The 24,916-nt window shown below is 33.2% G+C and overlaps 1 protein-coding gene across 8 annotated transcripts in view; it reads right to left on the reverse strand.

Annotated features, from left to right (window-relative positions):
• Nucleotides 1-24,916, reverse strand: part of nbas (NBAS subunit of NRZ tethering complex) — a 378,312-nt gene that overhangs the window by 310,305 nt on the left and 43,091 nt on the right. For all 8 annotated transcript variants that reach the window (XR_015517670.1, XR_015517668.1, XR_015517669.1 and 5 more), the window contains exons 16-21: nucleotides 22,716-22,841; nucleotides 20,390-20,541; nucleotides 20,163-20,300; nucleotides 11,491-11,569; nucleotides 1,857-1,961; nucleotides 1,400-1,536 (exon numbers count right to left, since the gene is read on the reverse strand). Coding sequence is in view for 4 of the 8 variants with exons in the window: in XM_087297010.1 (XP_087153136.1) it covers nucleotides 1,400-1,536; nucleotides 1,857-1,961; nucleotides 11,491-11,569; nucleotides 20,163-20,300; nucleotides 20,390-20,541; nucleotides 22,716-22,841 (737 nt within the window). In the remaining 4 variants the exon portion in view is untranslated. The remainder of the gene's footprint in view (nucleotides 1-1,399; nucleotides 1,537-1,856; nucleotides 1,962-11,490; nucleotides 11,570-20,162; nucleotides 20,301-20,389; nucleotides 20,542-22,715; nucleotides 22,842-24,916) is intronic.

The raw sequence follows: 24,916 nt of genomic DNA on the forward strand, positions 1-24,916 counted from the left end.
AAAATTAATGTTAAGTTTTTTTTTTTTTAAAGGAACATTGCTTTTATAAAATTAAGTATTATTAATTTGTCTCTTATTAAATGTCTAATTTCACTTTATTTTAAGCAAATTGAACCCAAGAATAAGTTTACTTTAAAATGCTTCACTGTTTAAAAATTTAAATGAATATTACTATTTTTACTCATTTCATTTAATTCATCAAGTGAATATGTAAATATTAAATCTTTTACTTAGAAAATCCTAGTTATCCTTGACATGTAACATTACAAATAAAAAATGACAGTAAATTTATTAGATTTACTACACCAAAAAGTTTTCAGTGTATTAAAACTTAATTATTATAAGGAATATACATTGGCGACGCAGTGGAGCAGTAGGTAGTACTGTCACATCACAGTTAGAAGGTCGCTGGTTCAAGCCTTGGCTGGGTCAGTTGGCGTTTCTGTGTGGAGTTTGCATGTTCTGCCTGTGTTCGCATAGGTTTACTCCGGTTTCCCCCACAGTCTAAAGACATGTGGTACAGGTGAATTGGGTAAGCTAAATTGTCTGTAGTGTATGAGTGTGAATGAGTGTGCATAGATATTTCCCAGAGTTGCAACTGGAAGGGCACCCGCTTCATAAAACATATGCTGGATAAAATGGAGGTTCATTCCGCTGTGGCGACCCCAGATCAATAAAGGGACTAAGCTGAAAAGAAAATTAATGAATGAATATGCATTTCTAAGAACTTAATTTGGACAACCTTAAAGGCAATTCTCTTAATATAATAAACATTTTTCAACCCTAAGATGCAGATTTTTAAAATTAGTTCTCAACCAAATAATCAAGAATCATCTCAGACTGGTTTCTTAAACATGACAATGAGTTCACTGTACTTTTGTCAGTATGGACCATAATCTCTGAGGAATATTTCCAGTACCTAGTCGAATCTATGCCAAAAAGTATTATGGCAGTTTTGAAGGCAAAATGGGTCCAACCCCGTACTAATACTGTGTACCTAATATAGTGGCCAGTTAGTGTTTTTAAGTTACTTTTGTTTAACCCTAAACATTTGAAGTAGCTACACACAGCTCTTCAGGAAGGCAAACAGTACTTTATTATTTTTAGCCAGCAGGTAACCTCACAGCCTGCAGTTATTCCCCAACCTTAAGGTCTCGAAAGACTTAAGCGCATATGTATATGGCGCACAGCGAAATGTCTCATTTACATAATCAACCCGCTTTAAACTTTAAACCAGCGACTCATTTGGTCATATAGCAGACAGTGCCTAATAACCTCCTTCAGTGGACCCGTCATAAGAAAATGACCTTTTCCCGTTAGTCTCTTTTGAAAAAGATTTATGTGGGTTTTGTTTATCCTGTTCACGGTAGATTGCCACCCTCTAATAAGTAATTCTTACCCAGCCTTAGGCAGAAGGTCGGAGTACTCGTGAGGAGAAGTGGTTTCTGGGAAATTGCAGAGGATGGCGAGCCGATGCTGAAGCAACTCTGCGCCATGGTAAGTGAAGAGAATATCCAACGCCTGCACGTTACTCTCCTGGGAAGAAGAAGATTGATGGAGATAAATAATTAATGGACGATTTATGAGACAGAACTAACTACGGACAGCTTTATGCTCTGCAGCGATATTTCCCCACATTACAAGCCTTTGCATTAGGCAGGTGACCATATTTCAGGCATCCACACTTGAAAATACTCACAGAATATGAGGGGAATCCATATTTTACACCGCACACACACGCGCTAGTAAGGGCGCACACACTTTTGCACTAAACTGTGGGATGGTGACTATAACTCACACCGCGGGTTACAGACTCGCACGTCATGAGCGGAGAACAAAGGAAGAGAGAGATTTACCCTTGCGTATGTTCTTGCTGACAGAACAATATTCTGATTGCGGAACTTCTTGAAAAACTCGCCATCAAACCGCTGCTCTGCCGCATGAGGTCCACCTAGAATCTCCTGCAGAAAAAGAAAGAGTGATGAGGAGGGATATGAGAGAAAGAGAGGGAGAAAAGAAAGCAAAACAAACATGAGAGTTCAGGAGAGGGTCTCACGCATGTGTGCCTGAGGTAAATCCTCCCAGTCCACACTGCTGACATTTATCGCTTTGACATTTACAATTACAGCCTTTAAGTCGACAGGGCCGAAGCGTGTATGTGTGTGTATGTGCGCACGTGTGTGTGTAATGTCTCAGAGGTCTGGTTACATTCAGGACTATTCCCATAGAAATCAATTACACATGAAGACCCTGACAAAGCCCATCCATCACAATGCAAGCAGGACATTAGCTATGCGATAGGATGAAATGATGATACACTCCTGCTGATGACTATTAAATTGAAACAAAGCATTAAGATTCAAAGTCGTCACACATTGATCTTTTTATTCATCAGATGGTAATGCTAGAATGATTTAGATGTTTGACGGATTGTGATTTAGATTTAATGATTTATAAGAAGTTAAAAGTGCAATGTATCATTTTATTATCATTTTCAATAACATACATGTATGAAACATAAAAGACCACTTGAAAAAGCTCAGTCTACTCTGGAATAATGATTTATAGTTATGTGTTTGAATAAAATGTCATTTAAATTTTATTCTGTAAACTACTGAGGGCTTTTCTTTTTCTTTTTTTTAACAGATGATACAGTACTATGTTGTTAACCACAAAAATAGGAAAAAATTATTTGTTATATAGATAAATATAATGTAACATTGTTGAAAAAAAAAATGTTTCAAAGTATTAAAAAAAGTTACACACACACACACACACACACACACACACACACATATATATATATATATATATATATATATATATATATATATATATATATATAAAAAAACTATGTAATATATATATATATATATATATATATATATATATATATATATATATATAAGATAGTTACATAGTTTTATATATATATATATATATATATATATATATATATATATATATATATATATATATATATATATATATATATATATATATATATATATATATATATATATTAAGGGTGGAGCCGAACCCGAATACGGTATTCGGAAAGGCACGAATATCGTGTTTTTACGAATACTTATTTCGAACAAATACTTGAAAAATTATTTGTATTCGGGAGCAAGAAAAGCATTATATCAAAAAGCAGCGTTTCCTCCTGAGACCACAGTGCGTGAGTGAGAGAGAGAGAGAGAGAGAGAGAGCGAGAGAGAGAGAGAGAGAGAGAGAGAGAGAGAGAGAGAGAGAGAGCGAGAGAGAGAGAGAGAGAGCGAGCGAGCGAGAGAGAGAGAGAGCGAGAGAGAGAGAGAGAGAGAGAGAGAGAGAGAGAGAGAGAGAGAGAGAGAGAGAGAGAGAGAGAGAGAGAGAGAGCGGGGCGGAGGTAAAAGGTCTCTGGCACACGCTTCTCCGCAGCAGCAGACGGAGAAGGCTCGGCTGAGCGAAAAAAATGCTTCTCTGCATCACTATTTTGTACCTTAATTGGGTTCCAGTTGCAGTTTATAAACTTGTAGCGGAGTTTGTTCGGGATTTTCCATTACGCTGCATTTTTTAAGTTTGCAATCGGATGCTCTGTTTACGCAACGTTAGCTTTGTTAGCGCGGTAATTTAGACAATAGACTGTTGACAGAGTAACATTAACGTTTGTTTATAAAGGTTAAAACGATGCTTTTGCAGTTGTGTCGAATAGTATGCACTTATGGGTGTTATATGATACGTCTAAATAACTCTTTTGCAGACAGCAAGATATATGCTATAGGCTAGTTAACCTTAGCATAGCTTCCCGTCACTTTTTATTAACTTGAAACTCCTCAAATACATTTGGGCACCATGAAAAAGAGTGAGACTGCTGCTGAGCCATTTCTTAGTCCTCCACCAGTAAAAAAAATAAAACTTCATGTTCTTTGTGGAAGCATTTTACAGTCAGAGGTGCTGCAGATAAAACAAAGTGATACTGTATAATGTTTACAAAAGTGAAATCAGCAGAGGCAGAGATATTAAACATCTGTCAACATCTTCTATGCATAATCATTCATTTTCTTTTCGGCTTACTCCCTTTATTAATCTGGGTTTGCCACGGTGGAATGAACCACCAATTTATCCAGCATATGTTTTACGCAGTGGCTGCCCTTCCAGCTGCTACCCAGCACTAGGAAACATCCATACACTCTCTTTCGCACACATACAATAGGGACAATTTAGCTTACCCAATTCACCTATATTGCATGTGTTTGGACTGTGGGGGAAACCGGAGCACCCGGAGGAAACCCACGCCAACATGGGGAGAACCCAGTGCTACTCACTGTGCCACCGCGCAACCTTCTATGTAATGTATTATCACATGCACTAAAAGCATCCTCTCCTGATACTGTCTGTGAACCCCCCACAAGCATCAATCCCCTCAATCAGCACAGCTATGTTCTGCTAAATCCTCCACAATCACCAAACCATCAACACAGCCACATTCTGCCAGATGACAATAGCAGGGCTGTATCTTTTAGTATTATATAGAATACTTTTGTTCTGCCAGATCCCCCAGGCAGGGTTTTATTTAGATTTATTTAGTTAATATTAGTTTTTGGAATTCTGTGCATTGGAACAAAGTTCTTTCTGAAGAAGAACAGTTTTTTGAAGTATTATTTATTTTTATTCTGTCTATTCAGTGTCCTTCAACAAGAACGGTGGTGGTGGGGTTCATAATATTCACAATGGTATTTTATTAGTTGTTGGTTTAACCATGGGTGAGATAATGGCTTCTATGTTATTTTCTTTTCAATGACATTTCTTGTCACATGTTCAAAAACAACAACCAATATTGCATGTCTATAATTTATATAATGGGTATAATTAAACAATACTTTCACTATAACGTAAATTAGAAGTGTAATAGAAAAAATATATATTTTTGCGCCATTTTGAATTTTACTCGAATACAAATACAAATACAAATACTTTTCCCCCCTCAACAAATACAAATACAAATACCGGCTGCTCCGCACATCCCTAATATATATATATATATATATATATATATATATATATATATATATATATATATATATATATATATATATATATATATATATATATATGTGTGTGTGTGTAACTTTTTTTAATACTTTAAAACATTTTTTTAATATTTTTTTTACTTTAAAACATTTATATATATATAAGATAGTTACATAGTTATATATATATATATATATATATATATATATATATATATATATATATGTGTGTGTGTGTGTGTGTGTGTAACTTTTTTTAATACTTTAAAACATTTTTTTTATATTTTTTTACTTTAAAACATTTATATATATATATATATAAGATAGTTACATAGTTACATAGTTATATATATATATATATATATATATATATATATATATATATATATATATATATATATATATATATATAAAGATACAACAAAATTAAAAATATAAACGCTTAGCAAATATATTCTATGTACAAACAAACCAGCCATTTATTAGTATTCAATTGTTCAAGATAATAACTCTGTGACAACAACTGAACAACTGAATGAGAACCGTAAAATAAGAAATTTAAACTGTTTTTCAGAGAATGAATATTTAAAGTCTATATCTTAATATGATCAATATACGTTTAATACAGTGGTCTCAAACTTAACTCCTGGAGGGCTCTGTAGATTTTAGCTCAAACCACCTCCAAATCACACCTGCTTAATAGTCTCTAGTAGTCTTGAACACCTTGAATAGTTGGATCAGCTGTGCTTGATTAGGGTTGGTGCAAAACTTTGCAGAGCTGCGGCCCTCCAGGAATTGAGTTTAGACCCATGATTTATTATAAACTATAAACAAGAACAAAAGCTTGAAAGGTCCATAAGGGCATTATGACAAAATGAAATGACATTCAAAATGCAGTCTCTGAAAACAAGTCAATCTTCTGCAGTGCTCAATTTATCTTGCTCTGCAGATTTTATGATATTCTCGGCAATAAAAACAAGTCCAAAAGACTAATTAAAAACTAATTGTGTAGTGTGTTACCAGAGAGCTTAGAGAAGAAGGGGAAAAAAGAATCACAGATATAAATCTGAGCAATAAGAGCTCATTTTGGAGTACTGGAACTGATATGTAAATTAGGATAATATAAGGTGGATAATTTGAAAAATTAATTAATATGATGCATTAAAATAAAAAACAATTCCTAATAAGCCGCTTGCAGCTTTGTTTTCTTAAATGCTCTATTTGGACTTGAAGAAACTGAAAGTTCTCTATTCTGGAAGTTTCCCCTTTTTTATGATGTATGATTTTTAAAACCTAATATTGAAAAATATCCTTATTACACAAATTCTAAAAGTCTAAATGTATAGTAGATCCACAATATGTTGTTCCTGGCACTTTGACAATCAAAAAGAAAATAAATATTACCTATAGATCTTTACAATACATTGAAGTCTTATGAAGTGAAATGATAAGTGTGTGCAAGAAAATGCATTTTTTTATTTTATCTGTATTTTTTTTTTTTTAGCTGTTCCCTATTTAAAAAAAGAAAAAGAAAACTGTTGTACTAATGACCATGTACTAATACAGACAGAAAATGAAAAGTTGCTATTTTCTAGACTGATATAGCTAGGAACTACTGTATACTCTCATTCAGGAGTAATAATCAAGGAACATTGCTGCTGCACCATGTCTGCAGCACGCGCAATCAAATTATGCAGCACTGTTGCCTAGTTACCTTGCGGGGAATTATTTTCAGTTGCTGCGTAATATCATTGCCATGGTTTGGCAGCAATGTTTCTTGATTATTACTCCAGAATAAAAGTATAGTTTCTAGTTATACTAGCTATATATCGGCCAAGACAATAGCAACTTTTCATTTTCCGTCAGCCTTAATACACGATAAAACTACAAAAGTGCTAAGTTTTACAAAAAAAAAATAATAATTGTAATCAAAACATTTTTATTTTGAGAATTTATGAGATACTAGTGGTATAATCCAGTGGTGCCCAAATCCAGAGGTGTCCTACAAAGTTTTGACTGCAAGTTGTTTTAACACACTTACCTAGAAGATTCAAATATACATAGTAAGAGCTTGATTAGCTGATTCAGGTATGTCTACTTAGGGTTGAAGCTAAACTCTGCAGGATACCAGCCCTCTAGCACTAAGTTTGGGTATGTCTGGTCTGATCTGATTCAATGATTTATGCTATGGTAAAAGTGCTCAGACCCAGAGATATCATGTCCATCAGACCATGACATATTCACTAGATATACACAATAGATATATTCACAAAATGTCGCCTACACTATGGAATGCATCAATAGATCTTTGGTACAAGGTAGTGCTCCTTTGAAATTAATGTGGAACCAAGGTGCAGGGGTGGACAGGCAATCTTAAGCCACAGATATATACACACATACAGTTTAAGTCAGAATTATTAGCCCCCCAGAATTATTAGCCCCACTGTTTATTTGTTGCCCAATTTCTGTTTAACAAAGTGAAGAATTTTTTTTCCAACACATTTCTAAACACAATAGTTTTAATAACTAAATGTATATTATCTTTGCCATGATGACAGTAAATAATAATTGACTAGATATTTTTCAAGACACTTCTATACAGCTTAAAGTGACATTTAAAGGCCTAACTAGGTTAATTAGGTTAAATAGGCAGGTTAGGGTAATTAGGCAAGTTATTGTATAATAAAGGTTTGTTCTATAAACAATCAAAAATAGACAGCTTAAAGGGCTGATAATTTTGACCTTAAAATGGCTTTTAAAAAATTAAAAACTGCTTTCATCTTAGCCGAAATAAAATAAATAAGACTTTCTTCAGAAGAAAAAATATTATCAGACATACTGTGAACATGTCCTTGCTCTATTAAACATCATTTAGGAAATATTAAAAAAAAATAAAATAGCATTTAAAGGTAGGCTAATAATTCTGACTTTAACTGTATATACATACATAATGACTGAGAGTTTTCCTAGTGATCAGTATACAAATATTTATTTTATTTATTTTTTAAAAATCCCATTTCTACAATGATGGATAAGAGACTGCAAGGGCATTGCCGACAAAGAGCATGTGTTTTTGTATGTGGAAATGTATTATCCTACCTCCCTGATAAATTTGATCTAATCATTATGAACGATTGATGTAAACCATCTATATTCCTGGGTCTCAATGTGCATATCCACCTTTTCGATCTTAATGGTATATAACATTTGTTATATTTAAAAATTTAGGGTGGAAAGCATGCACACTGAGACACAGGTACTGTCATCTTATCTGGAACCCTTAAAAATTAAAAATAAAATAAAATAAAATAAATTTTTTAAGCATCAGCATCTTGTTATCATTTATTTTACATTTTTGCTGACTTTATACGACCAAACTAGCATAAGCCTAGAGTTTAATGCAAGTTAGTGATACTTTCTTATGGTCAGTGTAGTAAGTCACCGTATTACCATCAATAATGTTACTTGTTGAGCACAAAACCATAAAAAACTAAATTTTACCTATGAAATGTTATGCCTTTATGCATTGCTTTGCTTTGTTTGTTCATTACTACATCTCTACACCAGTAGCGGATTTACGCATGGGCAATATGGGCAATCACCCAGGGCAGCATCTTGCTGGGGTCGGCATGGGGTGACGTGCAAAAAAAAACAAAAAGTGCCCTAATCAAAACTTTGAGGTACGATTTACTTCATGCAAGTATACAATTCAGAGTTGTAATTCTAGAATAAAGTCATTAGTGGCCATTGATATTTGGCGTTTTTTACACGCAAAAGTTCATTATTTTTTATGTGCAACCGAAACAATGCTGGTAAAAACAAATTTACGCATACACTCAAAATACATTCCTGCATGCCTCACACGCGCTGCTCCTGATCCTGGTTTGAGTCTCAGTTGTAAATGCATGCCGATAAAATATGCGCTGCTCATACACTGGGAAAGTGAAGTAATAGCCTTTTTTGGCCATGCAAGTCCATAAAACTAAAGTTTTTATAATATAACATTGTGTTATTTTGACGAAGCATGTCTATGAAGCAGAAAGAAGGGATAATGAGTCAGAGAGGTAACTAAGACTTCATAACATTAATTCTCAGCCATGAGTCAGGTCTAAGACAACAGACAATTCTATAAAACATATCTTATCATATCACTCCAGTTGTCTCTACATTGTTTTCCAGTAACATTTAGGATTGATTCGTTATTTGTTTAGAATAGTATGAATAGAATAGTATAGAATGGCTAGTAAGCGCTTGATTAGCTAGCACAGGTGTGCCTGATTGGGGTTGGAACTAAACTTTGCAGTAAACCGGCCCTCCAAGACCGAGTCTGGACATGTCTGATATACACGAATTGTTATATATATACACATGTATATATACATATATACACACACACACACACACACACACACACACACACGCACATACGCACGCACACGCACGTCACGCACACACACGCGCACACACACACACACAAACACACGCGCGCGCACACATGCGCACACACACGCGCACACACACGCGCACAAAATATACATTTAAATATTTAAAATATATATAAAATCAACCACGTTGTATTTTCTTTATTTCTCAGAGGATGGGGAAGGAGGTATATTTGGGATGGTTCTGCCCAGGGTGCCATACTAGAACTGCCACTGCCCTACACAGTGTAAAAGTCCAGCATATTCAGATTGACTTTGGTCTTGACTAGTGCGGTTGAATGACTTTTGTCCTGGGAGCACTGTACAAATATGTCGGCAGTATTGTTGCATACTTATAGCCTGTTTGCTATATCTAATGTATACATCCATGCGTCAGACCCAGAGATCAACTTAATGGATTCAAAAATGGTAAAACTCAACTGTTTTACTAATGACTTATGAGATAAAAAATTCTCAAATGTTAAATTAAAAAAAAAAAAGGTTGAGTGGTCCGTTAATAAATTAATGACTTAAAAACTCTTCCTCTGAAGAAATAGATGAGGGTGTTTTCATTTCTGGATGAAACTATCCCTTTAAAAAACACACCCAGGGCTTGACAATAAGGAATTCCCGATGGCCCGGGGCTAGCGTGCGAGATGCTTGGGCCGTTATACAGAATGTTACTGGCCCGATCTGGCCAGTGCTGCCTTATCACAAAGGTTTGGCTGTGAATGTCTGTCAGTTGCGTGCAAATACAATCTTAGGGTGCTTTCACACACAGAAGTTTGTTTCAGAATCTGTCTCGTTTCCCCCGTTAGCGCGAGCAGTCACGCTCGCATCCGCACCAAATCAATAAGTCCGAGATCGCCTGAATGAAATGGTCTTTGCTCGATTGAGCGGATCGATTGTGGTGAGAAAACAAAACAATGCAACGAACTAACGACACAGGCTATATCACAGTGTCTTATGATTGTGGAATAGCCACATATACAGCTATACTAAGAGATAATGATGAGTAGGGCGAGATGTCATTCCTACTGGTAAATGTGTGCTTCATGTCTATTACGAAAGATAGAGCATGCTGAAATATTACAGAGAACTGTTTGTCCAGTAGGAAAATTGACCGAAGTTAAAATCTGATAATTTTTCCATATTTTAATCTTATAATATGCTTTGTTAGGCCTGTTTTGTTCATTTCTGCACTGACAGCTCGAAAGAAAGATCAACATTGATCTGCTTCATGATCTGACGCAGTCCCGGTTCATATGTCTCTCTATAATTTAAGCCTATAATGCAGAATTCTAGCCAATGTTTTTTATTAGATTGATTAATTCAATAGATAGATAGAATTTTACAAAACCTGAAAACTGCAATGAGCCTCTGTATGAGAGACTCTGACCACTCTGATTTACATTAGGTGACTATGTCTGTGGTTGTCAAAATTAAAGTGCACACTTTTGCTTAAAAATATTTCATACACAACTGGTCAAATGTTTGGGGTCCTTATGACTCTTAAATATGTTAAAATAAGCTTCTCCTACTCACCAAGGCTGCATTTATTTCATCATAAATACAGCAAAATTGTGAAATGTTGCACTATAAAATAACTGTTCAAAAGTAGTTTATCATTTAATTTAATCATTTTTAAAGATGAATTTTCAATATTATTGTTATTAATGGTAATAGTAATAAAAACAGTATTGTCTGGAATAATAATTTTATTTGAAACTACATACAATAAATAAGCAGCATACTTATTACTATTATTACTATATGTATGTATATATATATATATATATATATATATATATATATATATATATATATATATATATATATATATATATATATATATATATATATATATATATATGTATATATATATATATATGTATATATATATATATATATATATATATATATATATATATATATATATATATATATATATATATATATATATAGTAAAGTAAATAAGTAAAACCTGAACCAAAAAATCCTTTGCATTGTACCCTCACACCCAAAATAAAACTAAAACTATGTGAAGAGTGTTATACCTCATAAGTGGCCAAGCGGTCCAGATAGCAGAGAAGCTTGAGTCTACTCCTGCAGAGCTCCTTCTGCTCCAGAGTCAGTCTGGAAAATAAAACCCCAACAAGATTAAACATTCAAACACACAGTCTTTTCTGGAGCTTATCAGCATGCATCCGTTTCAGAGAGCCGCCGCTAATATCCATGAAAACGCTGTAATGAAATAAACCTTCAGACGCTCTGGGGGAAGGGCGGAAGGTTTGACAGCATGTATGTAGAGGCTTACAGATATAATGTAAGGCATTACAAGAAAACGAACGGGACAATTTGAAATAGGGGACAAAACACAGTGCTGAAAGGCTACTGAGCCATTATAGACCCAGATTAGGTCATCAAAGACAGGCTAATGTGAGGCGACCGCTGCCTGATTGCCTGGATGCCTGTGCGAGTGTGCGCGTGTATCAGTCAGGGTGAGGATCCGCAGAAGGCAATTACAATCTCATCACATTCTCCCTGCATTACCGCGGAAACCCAAGCGTCCCGTCGTATGTGAATGAGAGCAACAGCGCACAGATCATTGGACTGGGGAAGAATATTGAACTGCAGGATGTTATCGCAATGCAAACATGATAAAAGAAGATTGAAAGAATAGCCTTTGCATAAACACACTCGTCCGTGAATGCTTGGCGCTCTTCTTTTGCCGGCCTCCGCACGCTGGAGCAATTGTATTTACTACAGACATACTGATTGTAATGAAACTAAAGCAGACTTCAATGCCGCCTCAAGTGTTTATGGATGGTCTGATTGTAGGGGAAGGATTTTTAAAAGCATGCAGCACTGGCAACGCAGCCATAAGTTCACTTAACTGCTAGTGTGTTGAAGGTCACTTGTCTTTAAAGCGTCAATACGCTAAAAACATACTGGCTATTGACGTGATCAGGCTTGGGGAAAAAGAAAATAATAACCATTTAAGGACTTGTAAAAATGCACAAAGGAATGTCACAGCAGTATAGCAGGCAGTGTTTCTGAGAGGAAAAAATTGATTTGTTATTGATTTGAAAAAGGATAAAATGTAGGTAATAAAAGGTGCACTGGCTAGCAGACATCCCCAAATGAAACAAAATATTTTTTTTTATACATTTTGATAAGGTTTGATCATTTTTTTTTAAATGTCATTGCATTGATTTAACATCATTAAATGTCATTAAATTACATCACCACAGCATTTTTGCAGCATTATTTTTTTAAATTATTATTTATACCTCTAAAACATAATTGACCTAGGACATGTAAATGCTACACTGCAAAAAAAAATATAAATAAAAAAATTTGGATAACCGGTTGAATAATGACTTCCATAGAAGGGCTGCACGATGTTGGAAAAATTTAACATTGGAATATTTTTTTTTATTCTCCAATACGTATTGCGCTATAAATACAATTTCCCTAATTGAGTTGAATAACTATTTGGAAAGAATTAATCAATCGTTGATTGGGATAATTCTGTAGGGGAGTACATTTGAATAAAATATAAGAAACAATCTACAAGCACAGACCAATTCAATAACAATAAGATACCATTTAAATAAACAGCTTCTTTTTTTATGAGTAAAATTGTATTTAGGTGTACAGTAACTGAATAATCAAACGTAAAATAACACATAGTTTTAGTTTCATTAACAATTTAATCGTTATCCATGTGTCAAAGTTGCAAACAGTACAATTATCTAGACCTGAATGCTTTTAAAACCCTCACACAGTCACAGGCCTCAAAAAACACTTGCGAAATGATCGATTATAATCCAGACTCAACATTGCATATGCTTGCAACTATTGCAAATGATCACATGGGGATATTGATGCTATATTGTGACGATACATTGTGCAGCACACTTCCATTTGTGCTGCACAATGTTTGTATTGTGCTGCACAATGTTTGTATATTTTCCTTTTTTTTTTTTTCAACTATTAATGTCTATGACTACCATTTTCCAACATTCATATAAATAATTTTCTTTTGTGTTTAATAGAAGAAAGAAACTCAAACTGATTTGGAACAAGTGGTGGGTGAGGAAATGTAGATTAAGTTTTCATTTTGGTATATACTGTTCCTTTAATTTAGAATAAATACTAGTTTTGAAAAAGTTGAAGTAGATAATAAACAAAAAGATATTGGTTTATCCAAACCATTTAGGAATACAGCATGGCAATTTTTGCTATCACTTATAAGCATGTAAATATTACACTAAATTTTATAAACCGTGGGTTGTGACTAAAATGTTGTAATCAAATATTTTATTTTGAAATGTTACTCATTTGAGATTGAAAATTGCATCAAATAACTAAGAATTACACTGCAATAATGACCCCCGCATTAATTTATATAGGAATGAATTTATTTTAGGAATGAAAAGTTTTAGAATCATTTTTAAAAACTGCTTTAAAAAAAGTTTAGAATATTTAGAGTTTTTCTCTTGACTCCACTTGAAATCTTGAGTCAAAAGTCAAAAACAAGTCTAATTTATTTATATTAGGTCATGAAAATTATTGTGATATACAGTTGAAATCAGAACTATTAGCCCCTATCAAATTGTTTTCTTTTTTTATATTCTCCAAATTATTGTTTACCAGAGCAAGGACATTTTCACAGTATATCAGATAATATTTTGTTCTTCAGGAGAAAGTCTGATTTGTTTTATTTTGGCTAGAATAAAAGCAGTTTTTAATTTTTTAAACACCATTTTAGGGACAAAATTATTAGCCCCTTTAAGCTATACTTTTTCTCAATAATCTAAAGAACAAACCATCGTTATACAATAACTTGCCTAATTACCTTAACCAGCCTAGTTAACCTAATTAACCTAGTTAAGCCTTTAATTGTCACTTCAAGATGTATAGAAGTTTCTTGAAAAATCTAGGAAATATTATGTACTGTCATCATGGCAAAGATAAATAAATCAGTTATTAGAAATGAGTTATAAAACTATTATGTTCAGAAATGTGTTGAAAAAAATCTGCTCTCAGTTAAACAGAAATTGGGGGGAAAAAAATGAGCGTCTAATAATTCAGGGGGCTAATAATTCTGACTTCAACTGTATATACTTTAAAATACATCAACATTATTGTATCATTACTAAGTGTAACTGTTAACTTACTCTAACACAAAAACTAAATAATAATAGCACTGCATTAAAACCCCTGCTCCATTTTTAGATTTTATTTTAAGAATACGATTTAAAATAGGTAGCAAACGTAAGGCTGAAATGATCTCGCAAAGTACAGCACATCAGAAAAAGAGTCTGTGTTGCAGCTGAATTAACTGCAGGCGGTGTCATTTTCAATAGGAGAATATCACTGTGAGTCTGAAGCCTGATTGACAGGCAGACATTGTTAAGGGGAATCACTATCAAAATATGCAGTGTAGCTGTAATGCTGAAAGAAGCGAAAAGCCCTGAACTTTCCATCACTCTCGAACGCACTCACCCCTTCAAATAAAACCCAGCGGGGTCTGATCGATACAACCTCCTTGGCTATAATGGTGGCGTAGTTAAAAAGAAATTAACAGAATGATGATTGTCTTTTTTGCAGTTGCATTACCACAGCTGAACAGCGAGATGAACAGAAGTACATCTCATTAGAGAGGCTCTTTCTGTCTCAATGTTGATGTGCTTGTCTATTTTCCATCTCCATCGATGTTTATCTTCTTCTTTTTTATTTTTTTATTATTTTTTTACAATCACTTTTATCACCTTTCGCTACCTTTGTTTCTGATTTTCCTGCTGTCACACCACTATATCTACATTTATTTTTCTCAGTCGATCCCTCGATGGATTGTAAAGGACGTCATACAGAGAGCCGTATAAACACACACATTAAATATGCTGACTGAATGCAATCAAACAGCCTGAGGAATGAAATCAAAATTGGAGTTTTGAGGCTTTTTGCACGTCTGCTGGTTTTAAAACCAACCATATGCTCCATGAGTGTCTATGGAAATTTTAAGCTGAGAAAAATATTTTTAGCTTAAGTTTTGGACTGCAAAGTACAGCATGTTTAACGCTTAATGTATGGCATGTCTAAATCTTTTAGGCACTTGCTGGCACCTATTGACTGCCATGGCAGGATGTCAACGGGTGCCAGCAACCAACATTCTTCAATATATCTTCCTTTGGATTGAACAGAAGAAAGAAACTCATGAAAATTTAAAACCACATAAGAGTAAATAATAAGCTAATTTTAACTTCTGTGAACCATCCTTTTAAAATATTACACTCAAATTAATAAGTGTTAATCTTTGAATCTTTATGTTAAAGTACTTGTCAATTATCTCTCTCTTTGTCACTTTTTATCTTTTCACAAACACAAAAAGAAATGTAGAACCGGCATTGGTTTTATCATCTCTTCAACTACATCTGTTTCTGTTTTTCCTGTGTCAAAGAACGATATGATGCAATATGTATACAGTTTTTTCTATAATATGTAAAGAAGGTATATGGCTTAAGTAAGTGCACAAATTCTCCAGAAATTGTTTTATAAGTCCTTTTTCAACTTTAGGAATTACGGTATGATATGGTTGGAAAATGATATGGTTGGTATTGACCAATTTGGAAGGGTCATTAATATTAATGAGCTCTTGCACAAATTATCCAAAAATGGTTTCATGTTCTTTTCCAACTTTAGGAATTATATTATGAAATGGTTGGAAAATGATATGGTTGGTATTGACCAATTTCGAAGGGTTGTGAATATTAATGAGCTTGAGCAAATTCTCCAGAAATGGTTTTATGGTCTTTTTCCAACTTCAAGAATTATGGCATGATATGGTTGGAAGATGATATGATTGGTATTGACCATATTCGGAAGGGTTTTGAATGTTAATGAGCTCTGCTCTGATGCTATAGCAGCTCATCTCATTGCCAGATGCTCCCATGAAACAAAAAGGGCTGACATATGCATCTAGAGTTGTATTTTGTAGTTTTAATGTTTATGAAAACAAAAAAGGAATTAATTTCAGAAAATAAGCAGTCTGCATATGTTTGTTGCCTCTTTCACAATATATATGTTAAACTGACAAACAATGCTTTTAAAAAGATCGTCAGAATCTGTGTTTTGTTCTGATTGTCCTGTTTTACACCAGGATTTTACAACAAAGGGATTATTACAAAAAAACAATGGTGTTTAAGGTTCAGCTATATAATTTCTATGTACTGAACTCTTATTATTCAGATATGCATATTGAGATGTTCATTCTATGGCACTTTTTCATCTCTGCGTCATTTCTACTTTTTTTTTTTCAATCACTTAATGGATTGCAAAGGACATCACACATCATACATTAATACAAATAAATTTATATTAACACAGGCATTACCCATATGGACTGCATGCAAAATAAATACATAAACTTGTCTAAGGAGTGAAATCAAAATAGGAGTTTTGTGGTTTAGAATATCTACTGGCTTTGCTACAAAATTATGGAATTCTATCCCCAGACTACTCTGGCTCACCACTGCTCAAAACTAATTTGTTTTCATAAAGCTTACCTTCGTAAGTTGATTTTAATTTTATACACATCATTTTTTACGTTTCTTTGATGTCTAGTGTTCTCGTTATTTCCTGCATTATCGTTTGACATTGTCCAGAGTGCTATTGTTTGATGTTGTCTTTATTTATTTATTGTATGTTCATTTTAATATTATCATTAATCATACAATAGTGGATCCACAAACATGGAAAATAGATATTAGTGTTCAACTATCTTTAAGACACTACTTTTATCATCTCTTTCACAAGCTTTGTTTCTGATTTCCCTTCCATCTTGCCACTATTTCTATCATTTCTCTAAGTCAATCCCTCAATGGATTGCAAAGCACGTCATGCATCATACATACAGACAGCCATATTAACACGCGCATTAAATATGCTGACTGCATGCAAACAAACAGCCTCAGGAGTAAACACACACACACAGACAATCCAGTATCAAACCGCTGGCGGAAACGTACAGTAATTAAGTGCAAATTAGATACAGTTCTGTGTGATATGCATGGAAAGCAAGTGTGTACTTGTTTAACGGAGTTACACTATGAAAAATTAGGCAATTCCATCTGTGTGTAAACAAGTGTATTTTGATTAGTGCTGTGTTTACAGCAAATGTTAGCCAATCTATACTTTTTATTTTGGGGGGGGGGTCTGTATCTTCCTCCCTCCTCCCCATTGAGTGTGTGAGCGTTCATAATTTGTGTTCACAGAGGGCTCTTTCATTAGCGCCTCTTGGGCAAAGCACAACAGAGGCATAAATTACCTTATGCAGATTAGAAATAAATCTATAAACGGCTTTAATTTTATCCTGCACCTCTTCTTCTCGCTCTTTATCCATCTTCTGCTCTTTTTCTCTGTTCCCATCTGTGCTGTCGACAATGATCTCTTCCACTGAATTTAACTTCCTGATGAGATTTATGAGAACATGCACTAGGGGTGGGGGACGTCCAACAACCAACTAGTGCATTAGTGAGGTAGACACGTTTTTTTCTTTTGTTTTAACATTATGTTTTAGTGGTGGTTCTTTAATTAGCACGCTGAGAGCATGCTGCGCTTAAGCTCTCGGGCAGACCGCATGACAAACCTATTCTGGGTAATTCCGTTTTAAAAAGTTATTAAAATGAGTTAAAAATAGGCCTTTTTTAGACATGCCATGAAATCAAAATTGGTGTTAAGGAATTTTAATAAATGTCTGCTAGTTTTAAAGTTAAACAACATGCTAATGAATCCACCAATGTCTATTAAAGAATTAAAAGGAAAAAAGTGTTGTTGTTGTTTTTGTTTAGTTTTTTTTTTAAGGGAAAAAGATAGCATCTTAAGATTATCATTATAAATATTTAAAAAAAAAATAGATTTAGAACAAAAGGTTCTGTGAAAAACATATGTTGCATTGCTTTTGTGGTTGCATTGTTTATGTAGTTAATTGTTATAAAACGTATCTACATAAGGTGTCACAATGGCACAGAGGGTAGCATGATTGCCTCACAGCAAGAAGGTAACTGGTTCGAGCCACAGCGGTTTGCCCCACAGTCCAAAGACATGTGCTATACAGAAGGTGAGTTGAATAAGCTAAACTGGCCGTAATGTATGTGTGTGAATGCAAGAGTGTAAGTGCATTTCCCAGTGTTGTGTTGTGGCTGGAAGGGCATCCGCTGCGTAAAACATTTGCTTGATAAGTTAGCAGTTCATTCCGCTGTGGCGACCCCTGATTAAAAAGAGACTAAGCCAAAAAGAAAATGAATAAATGAATGAATGAATGACTGAATGAATGAATCTATATATTACGGACGTTGTCCTCCCACGGTTTGGTGCGTCCTTTGATCCGAAAGACACAAAAACAGTACAAACTTTTTGTTAATGTTGCAAAGATAGCCAAGATCAGTGGTCACTAACAGCCTAATCCAGGTCATTGTTCAGACGCAGAAGCGTCCCATACAGACACAGACATACAGCAGGTCTGTTATTTCAGTCCCGCTCCTGCTGGGTGTTCTGCACCCAATAACTCCTGCTATTCTCTCTGTTTACCCGCTTTCTGCTATGAACAGTTTTCTGCTCGATGTACTGTTTTCACTGTATTAAAAGAGAAGAGCTGAACGCTCTCTCTTTGCTTAAGTTTCATTCATTACGATGGTGCTGATAAGTAAAACGGAACTCTCTGGAATCATAATAAAATTATATAGAAATTATTTTAAAATATTGCGTTGTTGCCTTGGTAATGCGATCATAATGTAAACAGAAGTAATCAATAGTTTAAAAGTGCTTAATTATTAAGATGCGTTGACATAATTATTATCTGCTTAATTGGTTGTGATTGTTGAGTCGAGAAAAGCTTCTTTTGTCTTTATTTTATTACTCTACTTTTTATCTTTATTTTCTAAGCATAGTACAAACCGTTCCATACCAAAACAGTGACATTAAAACCATGATACATACTGAACCGTGAGTAGATTGAACCGTTGCACCTCTACTATATATACACATTTATTTGTGGACAAATGCTTTTGTAAACAACGTTTATATATCTATAACTACTTTTAATTTTAAGGGAAAAAATTATATTGGCATACAATCCTGAATTGTATATGTAAATATTAATTTTAAAAAGTAAATACATGACAAGTAAATCAAAACAAATAACTAACTATACATTCACACAACAAGCGACTTGCAGCGGCAAAGCGACAAGCAACCGTTCATTTAAACAGAGAGTGAGCGACTTCCGGCAACCACAGTCTACACGAGCGACAGTGACCATTGGTGACCAGGTGGGCGTGTTGAGCGACGCGACAAGTTGAAAATTTTTACATTTTATGCAAATTCATGAGAGAGTGCCAATAGGAGCATAAGTAGAGCTCACATGATCCTCTCTCAGCTCACTCAGAGGCTGGTTGTATTTGTGCTGTATATACCTACACACCCCTGTGTTTGAAGCAAGTCACCACCCAGAGCGACAGGCAGCTACAACGCCGCTGCTAATCTAAATGAGGCAGAAACCCTTTGGATTTTGCATAATTTGTCATTTGAAATTGTAAATCATTGTTAATATTTAACAAAAAAAAACTATTTTATGCAACTATTTTTCTGAAGTTTATAGTTAAGCTCAGCACCAACATCTAACTAACAAAAGGCGAGTGTATATAAATGGCAGAGAACCTACTTGCTAAAATCCACTTTCTTGAGGAGCTCCTGCCTCTTCTTGGACTCCCTCTCTTTTCTTTGCTCCAGCTCTTCCTCCATGGACAGGAAGTCTTCGTACGGAGCATCATCCATGTCCAAATCACCTGACAAGATGAATCTATGAAGATGAAGACATGTGCTGGTTAATATATAGTCAGGAGTGCTGTGATCAGTGTTATTGTGCTATATTGTATGTATGTGACCCACCGGCCTTGGTCTTCTCTAGCACCGATGGCAATCAATGCTTCCAGGTCGGTTCCCTTCAGGCCATACTGCAGGAGCTCTTTGGCTGCGTCCACATTCTCAGGAACCCTCTCCACACACTCATGCAGCACCCATGATCTCTTCTTGATCTTACTCTGAGGGGGAGAAAAGACTTTAGATATGCTCATACTAATCAACTTGTTTAAGTGGGTCAAGACATAAAAATAAGAGAATGTATCACTATGGTCTCTTGTAAATTCAGTTTTGTCCTTTTTACTACTAGTTGATTTTGTGTCTAATCCTAGTTTATGACTTCTCAATGATGATTCTAATCTCTGTATACTAAAGAAGAGAATGTTGTTTGCTGGTTTTACAGCTGCAAAGAAGGCAATCATCCAAAACTTGTTTACTCCACACATGTGTGTGCAAAAACATTTTGGATTTGCAGCCTCCTTAAAATACTTGTGAAGGTGCAATAGCACAAATTAATAAGGCTAGTACCATTGATGCATGGCAATGTTTTTGTTCCAACATTTTAGACTATATAAAGGAATACATGTTTACAGTATACAACATGCTTTGTAGAAATTCTGTGAATTAAACTGCACAATCCAAAAGAAATAATGCTCATCAAAAAGTTAGGAGCTGCCTCAATATAGAACAAACATGATTGATTTTATTTTATTTTATATTTTTGCATTTATGAGTAAAAAGCTTTGTAATGGATGTGACACCTTTGAACGTAACAGATGTGAAATTGCCATTCGTGTAACTTTGGCAAATCAAATAAAATTGTTTAAAAACACTGAGAGAGACATTTTTTTACATTTCTAAAGTACTGTAAATTACATGCTTACACATAAAACCTAGAAACGGGATTTGGTAGTTTTGTGAAAACCTATTTTTTTCATCGAAAGGTTAACATTTGCATGAAATTGCTCATACTGTATATAAAAAAATGACCCTGGACAAAATAAAACGTTTAAACCAATGAATATAAATAAAAGAAAATTTATACCAATAATCATTAAAATTTTAAATAAACATATAATTTCCTGTAAAGATACTTCCTAAATTTCCTACTTTAAATTTATCAAAACACATTTTTTGATTAGTAATGTGCTTTGCTAAGCACTTTATTCAGATGATTTGTAAGGGGATTTTTTTTAATCCTCAGTTTGCATATTTTCAAATAGTTTTGTCTCTACCAAATGTTGTCCTATCAAAACAAAGTCTTAACGGAACACTTTTTTGTGTATACATTGAATAAACAAAAATTATTATGTTATGTGCTATTGTTCAGGAACACAAATAAGTAGATAAATGGAGAAAAATAAACTTAAATATAGTAATTACCAAAATATAAAAAAACACAAATGAAAAATGTATAACAATATATAGAATTGAAAATATCAAAAATTTGGTAACACTTTACAACAAGGTTCATTAGTTAATGCATTTACTAACATGAACTAATCAGGAACAACACTTGTACAGGATTTAATCATAATTGAACATTTACTAATGCATTGTTAACATCCAAGTCTGTGCTTGTTAACATTAGTTAATGCACCGTAAGTTAACATGAACTAACAATGAAAAACTGTATTTTCATTAACTAACGTTTACAAACATGAATAAATACTGTAGTAAATGTATTGTTTATTGTTTGTTCATGTTAGTAAATGCTTTAACTAACAGAAAAATAAAACAAATATGTAAATATAAATAAATAGAAAAATATATTATAGAGTTAATACATGCTAATTTAACCAAAACAAATAACCAACTACATGACAGAAAAAAACAAATAAATATCTTTAAAATAAAATAATAAATATATATTAAAAAAATAAATATTTTAAAATAAATACATACAGAAAACAATAAATGAAAATGTTAATACATAGAAAAATAAATACAAACACAAAAAAATAGAAAAATATATAAATGAATAGAAACATGAATACATTTAGGGAATAATTATTTAAACTTATGGTTTGTTGAATGAATACATGATAATATGCTTAATAAATAAATAAATAAATAAATAAATAATTGAATAATACCCATCAGATTTTGCATAATTTGTCCACAACAAGCATTTTCAGTAAAAACTATTAAAAGTTTAGATTGTTAAAGTGGTTGAGCAAATGGATAAAACAAGGTACAAATGAATCAAGTTTTTCTTTAAAGCAAAAGAACAACAGTAGTGCTCTGTTTTGACATGCTCAGTGGAGGAAAAAAAATGCTTGACCCTTTACGTAATTTTATTTTTTTAAGCAAAATAATTTCATTTCAAATGTTGTGATTGTAGAACCACTCTTACTAAGTAGTCCTGGATAGAGGCGATGCTGACTGTAGATTTCCTCCACTGTCTCTGATAGACGAGATCTGAATCCAGACCATACGCTTGAGCCAGAGAAAGAGCCTCTCCATACTCCTCATTATCAATCTGTCACACACACACACACACACAGTTTCATTAATGCCCCGTCTAAACCCCACAGAACTGTTATGGCCTGTTTATATTACAGCAATAAAGTAAATCTATAAGGAGCCGAGGTATCTCACGAAATGCTGTTTTGTTACTTTGAGGCTGACATCTATTACATGATGTTTCAAACGCCTGTCCAATTTCCTCCAACATTCATCTTCCTCTATCTCTTTCATTCCATACTCCATTCCTCTGGCGGTATTCAAGAAAAGGAGTTTTAAAGGGAAGAAGGCTGAAGATGGGAGGGATGTGATGTCACTCACTATACAGTATGTAAACCATTGAGCTCATGAAAATTAATGAGCTTGTGATATTGGTAGGTAATTTGAAAATCTGGGCAATCCAGTCACATTATGCAAATAATTATTCATGTGAATTAAATTTTTTTCTTAGTGGTTCTTTGGCTATTTTCAAAGCAAAAACCATATTTGAAAAAACTAGATCACAATACATAGCTTAATTATTATTATTATTTCTAGAATTTGTTTAGCCCGAAATCCTGAAAAAAAATAAAAATAAAAATTATTTTTCCAACAGGATACACTATTTTAATGACAAGTCATAAACCTATGGGGGACGAAACCTGCAAAAACAATAAATACAAATATGCAAATAAATAAACGAGCAAATAAATCCATAAATCCCTCCATAAATAAAACAATAACTAAATAAATATGCAAATAATTATTAAATATATTTTAAAAATCCACAAATTCCTGCATAAATAAATACATAAATAATTAACAGTGCGAGCTGATAAATAATTAAATAAATTACACAAATGTTGGAGGAATAAGAAAATATTAAACAGAGTTTATTTTTTCCCTTTCAAAATGTTTATTAATTTTTGAAAATATTCTCATATTTAATTTACCTCATCTTAACATGCTAACCAGAGGTAATCTATCAATCATTAGAAGGCTTTTTAAGGGCCTTTATGCCATCATTGCTTGATTTATATATATATATATATATATATATATATATATATATATATATATATATATATATGTATATATATATATATATATATATATATATATATATATATATATATATATATATATATATATATATATATATATACATATATATATATATATATACATATACATATATATATATATATATATATATATATATATATATATATATATATATTTTTTTTTTTTTTTTTTTTTTTTTTTTAATATATTATTTATACATTTATGCAGGAATTTGTGTATTTGTGAATATATTTATCTTTGTTTATTTATTGTTTTATTTATGCAAAATTGTATGTTTTTTTTTTATTTTGTGTATTTATTTATTTATTGTTTTTGCAGGTTTCGTCCTGCATGGTTATTAATAATTTATGAAGAAAAGCTGAAAAGAAAAAATGAGAAAAAGAATAAGAATAGAAAAAAATGAAAAAGGAAAGCAAAGAAAAAGGAAATGAAAAAGGAAAAGAAAAAGAAGAAAAAGAAAAGATGAAAAAGGATAAAGAAAAAAAATGAGAAACGAAAGGAAAAAGGAAAAAGAAAAGAAAACAGGGAAAAGGGAAAAGAAAAGGGGAAAAAAGAAAAGAAAAAAAAGAAAAAGAAAAAAAGAAAAGAAAAGAAAAAGAAAAGAAAAGAAGAAAAACACTTGATTTCGGTCCTTAAAATTTCCTTTCCTTCTATCTTGATCTCTTATTGGATGTAGTTTGTTGCTGATGTAATTTCCAATCAAAATTAAGTCCCAGACAGGTCCCGATATTTAGGCTGGTTAATATTTCACAGCCATCTGTGCTTCTCTGAGACTGTCTTTGATAATTCACATTATTTGATTGTGCAAATAATTTGCATCAGATTTCAGAGTTTTGTGTCTGGAAAACAGTTGACGACAGAAAATTGAGGGTAAATCAGGCAGTGTATAACAGGGATTAGCAGAAACTTTAAGCTGACATTCAGATAAGATGATATCCTTATGGAAACTCACAATCAATATTTCACATAAGGTGGATAACATGCAGACATAAGGTTGGGTTATACTTCTGCATTGATTGATTGGCA

This window comes from Danio rerio, chromosome 20 (genome assembly GCF_052040795.2).
Source record: "Danio rerio strain M-AB ecotype USA chromosome 20, GRCz13ab, whole genome shotgun sequence".
In the NCBI taxonomy this organism is placed as follows: domain Eukaryota; kingdom Metazoa; phylum Chordata; class Actinopteri; order Cypriniformes; family Danionidae; genus Danio; species Danio rerio.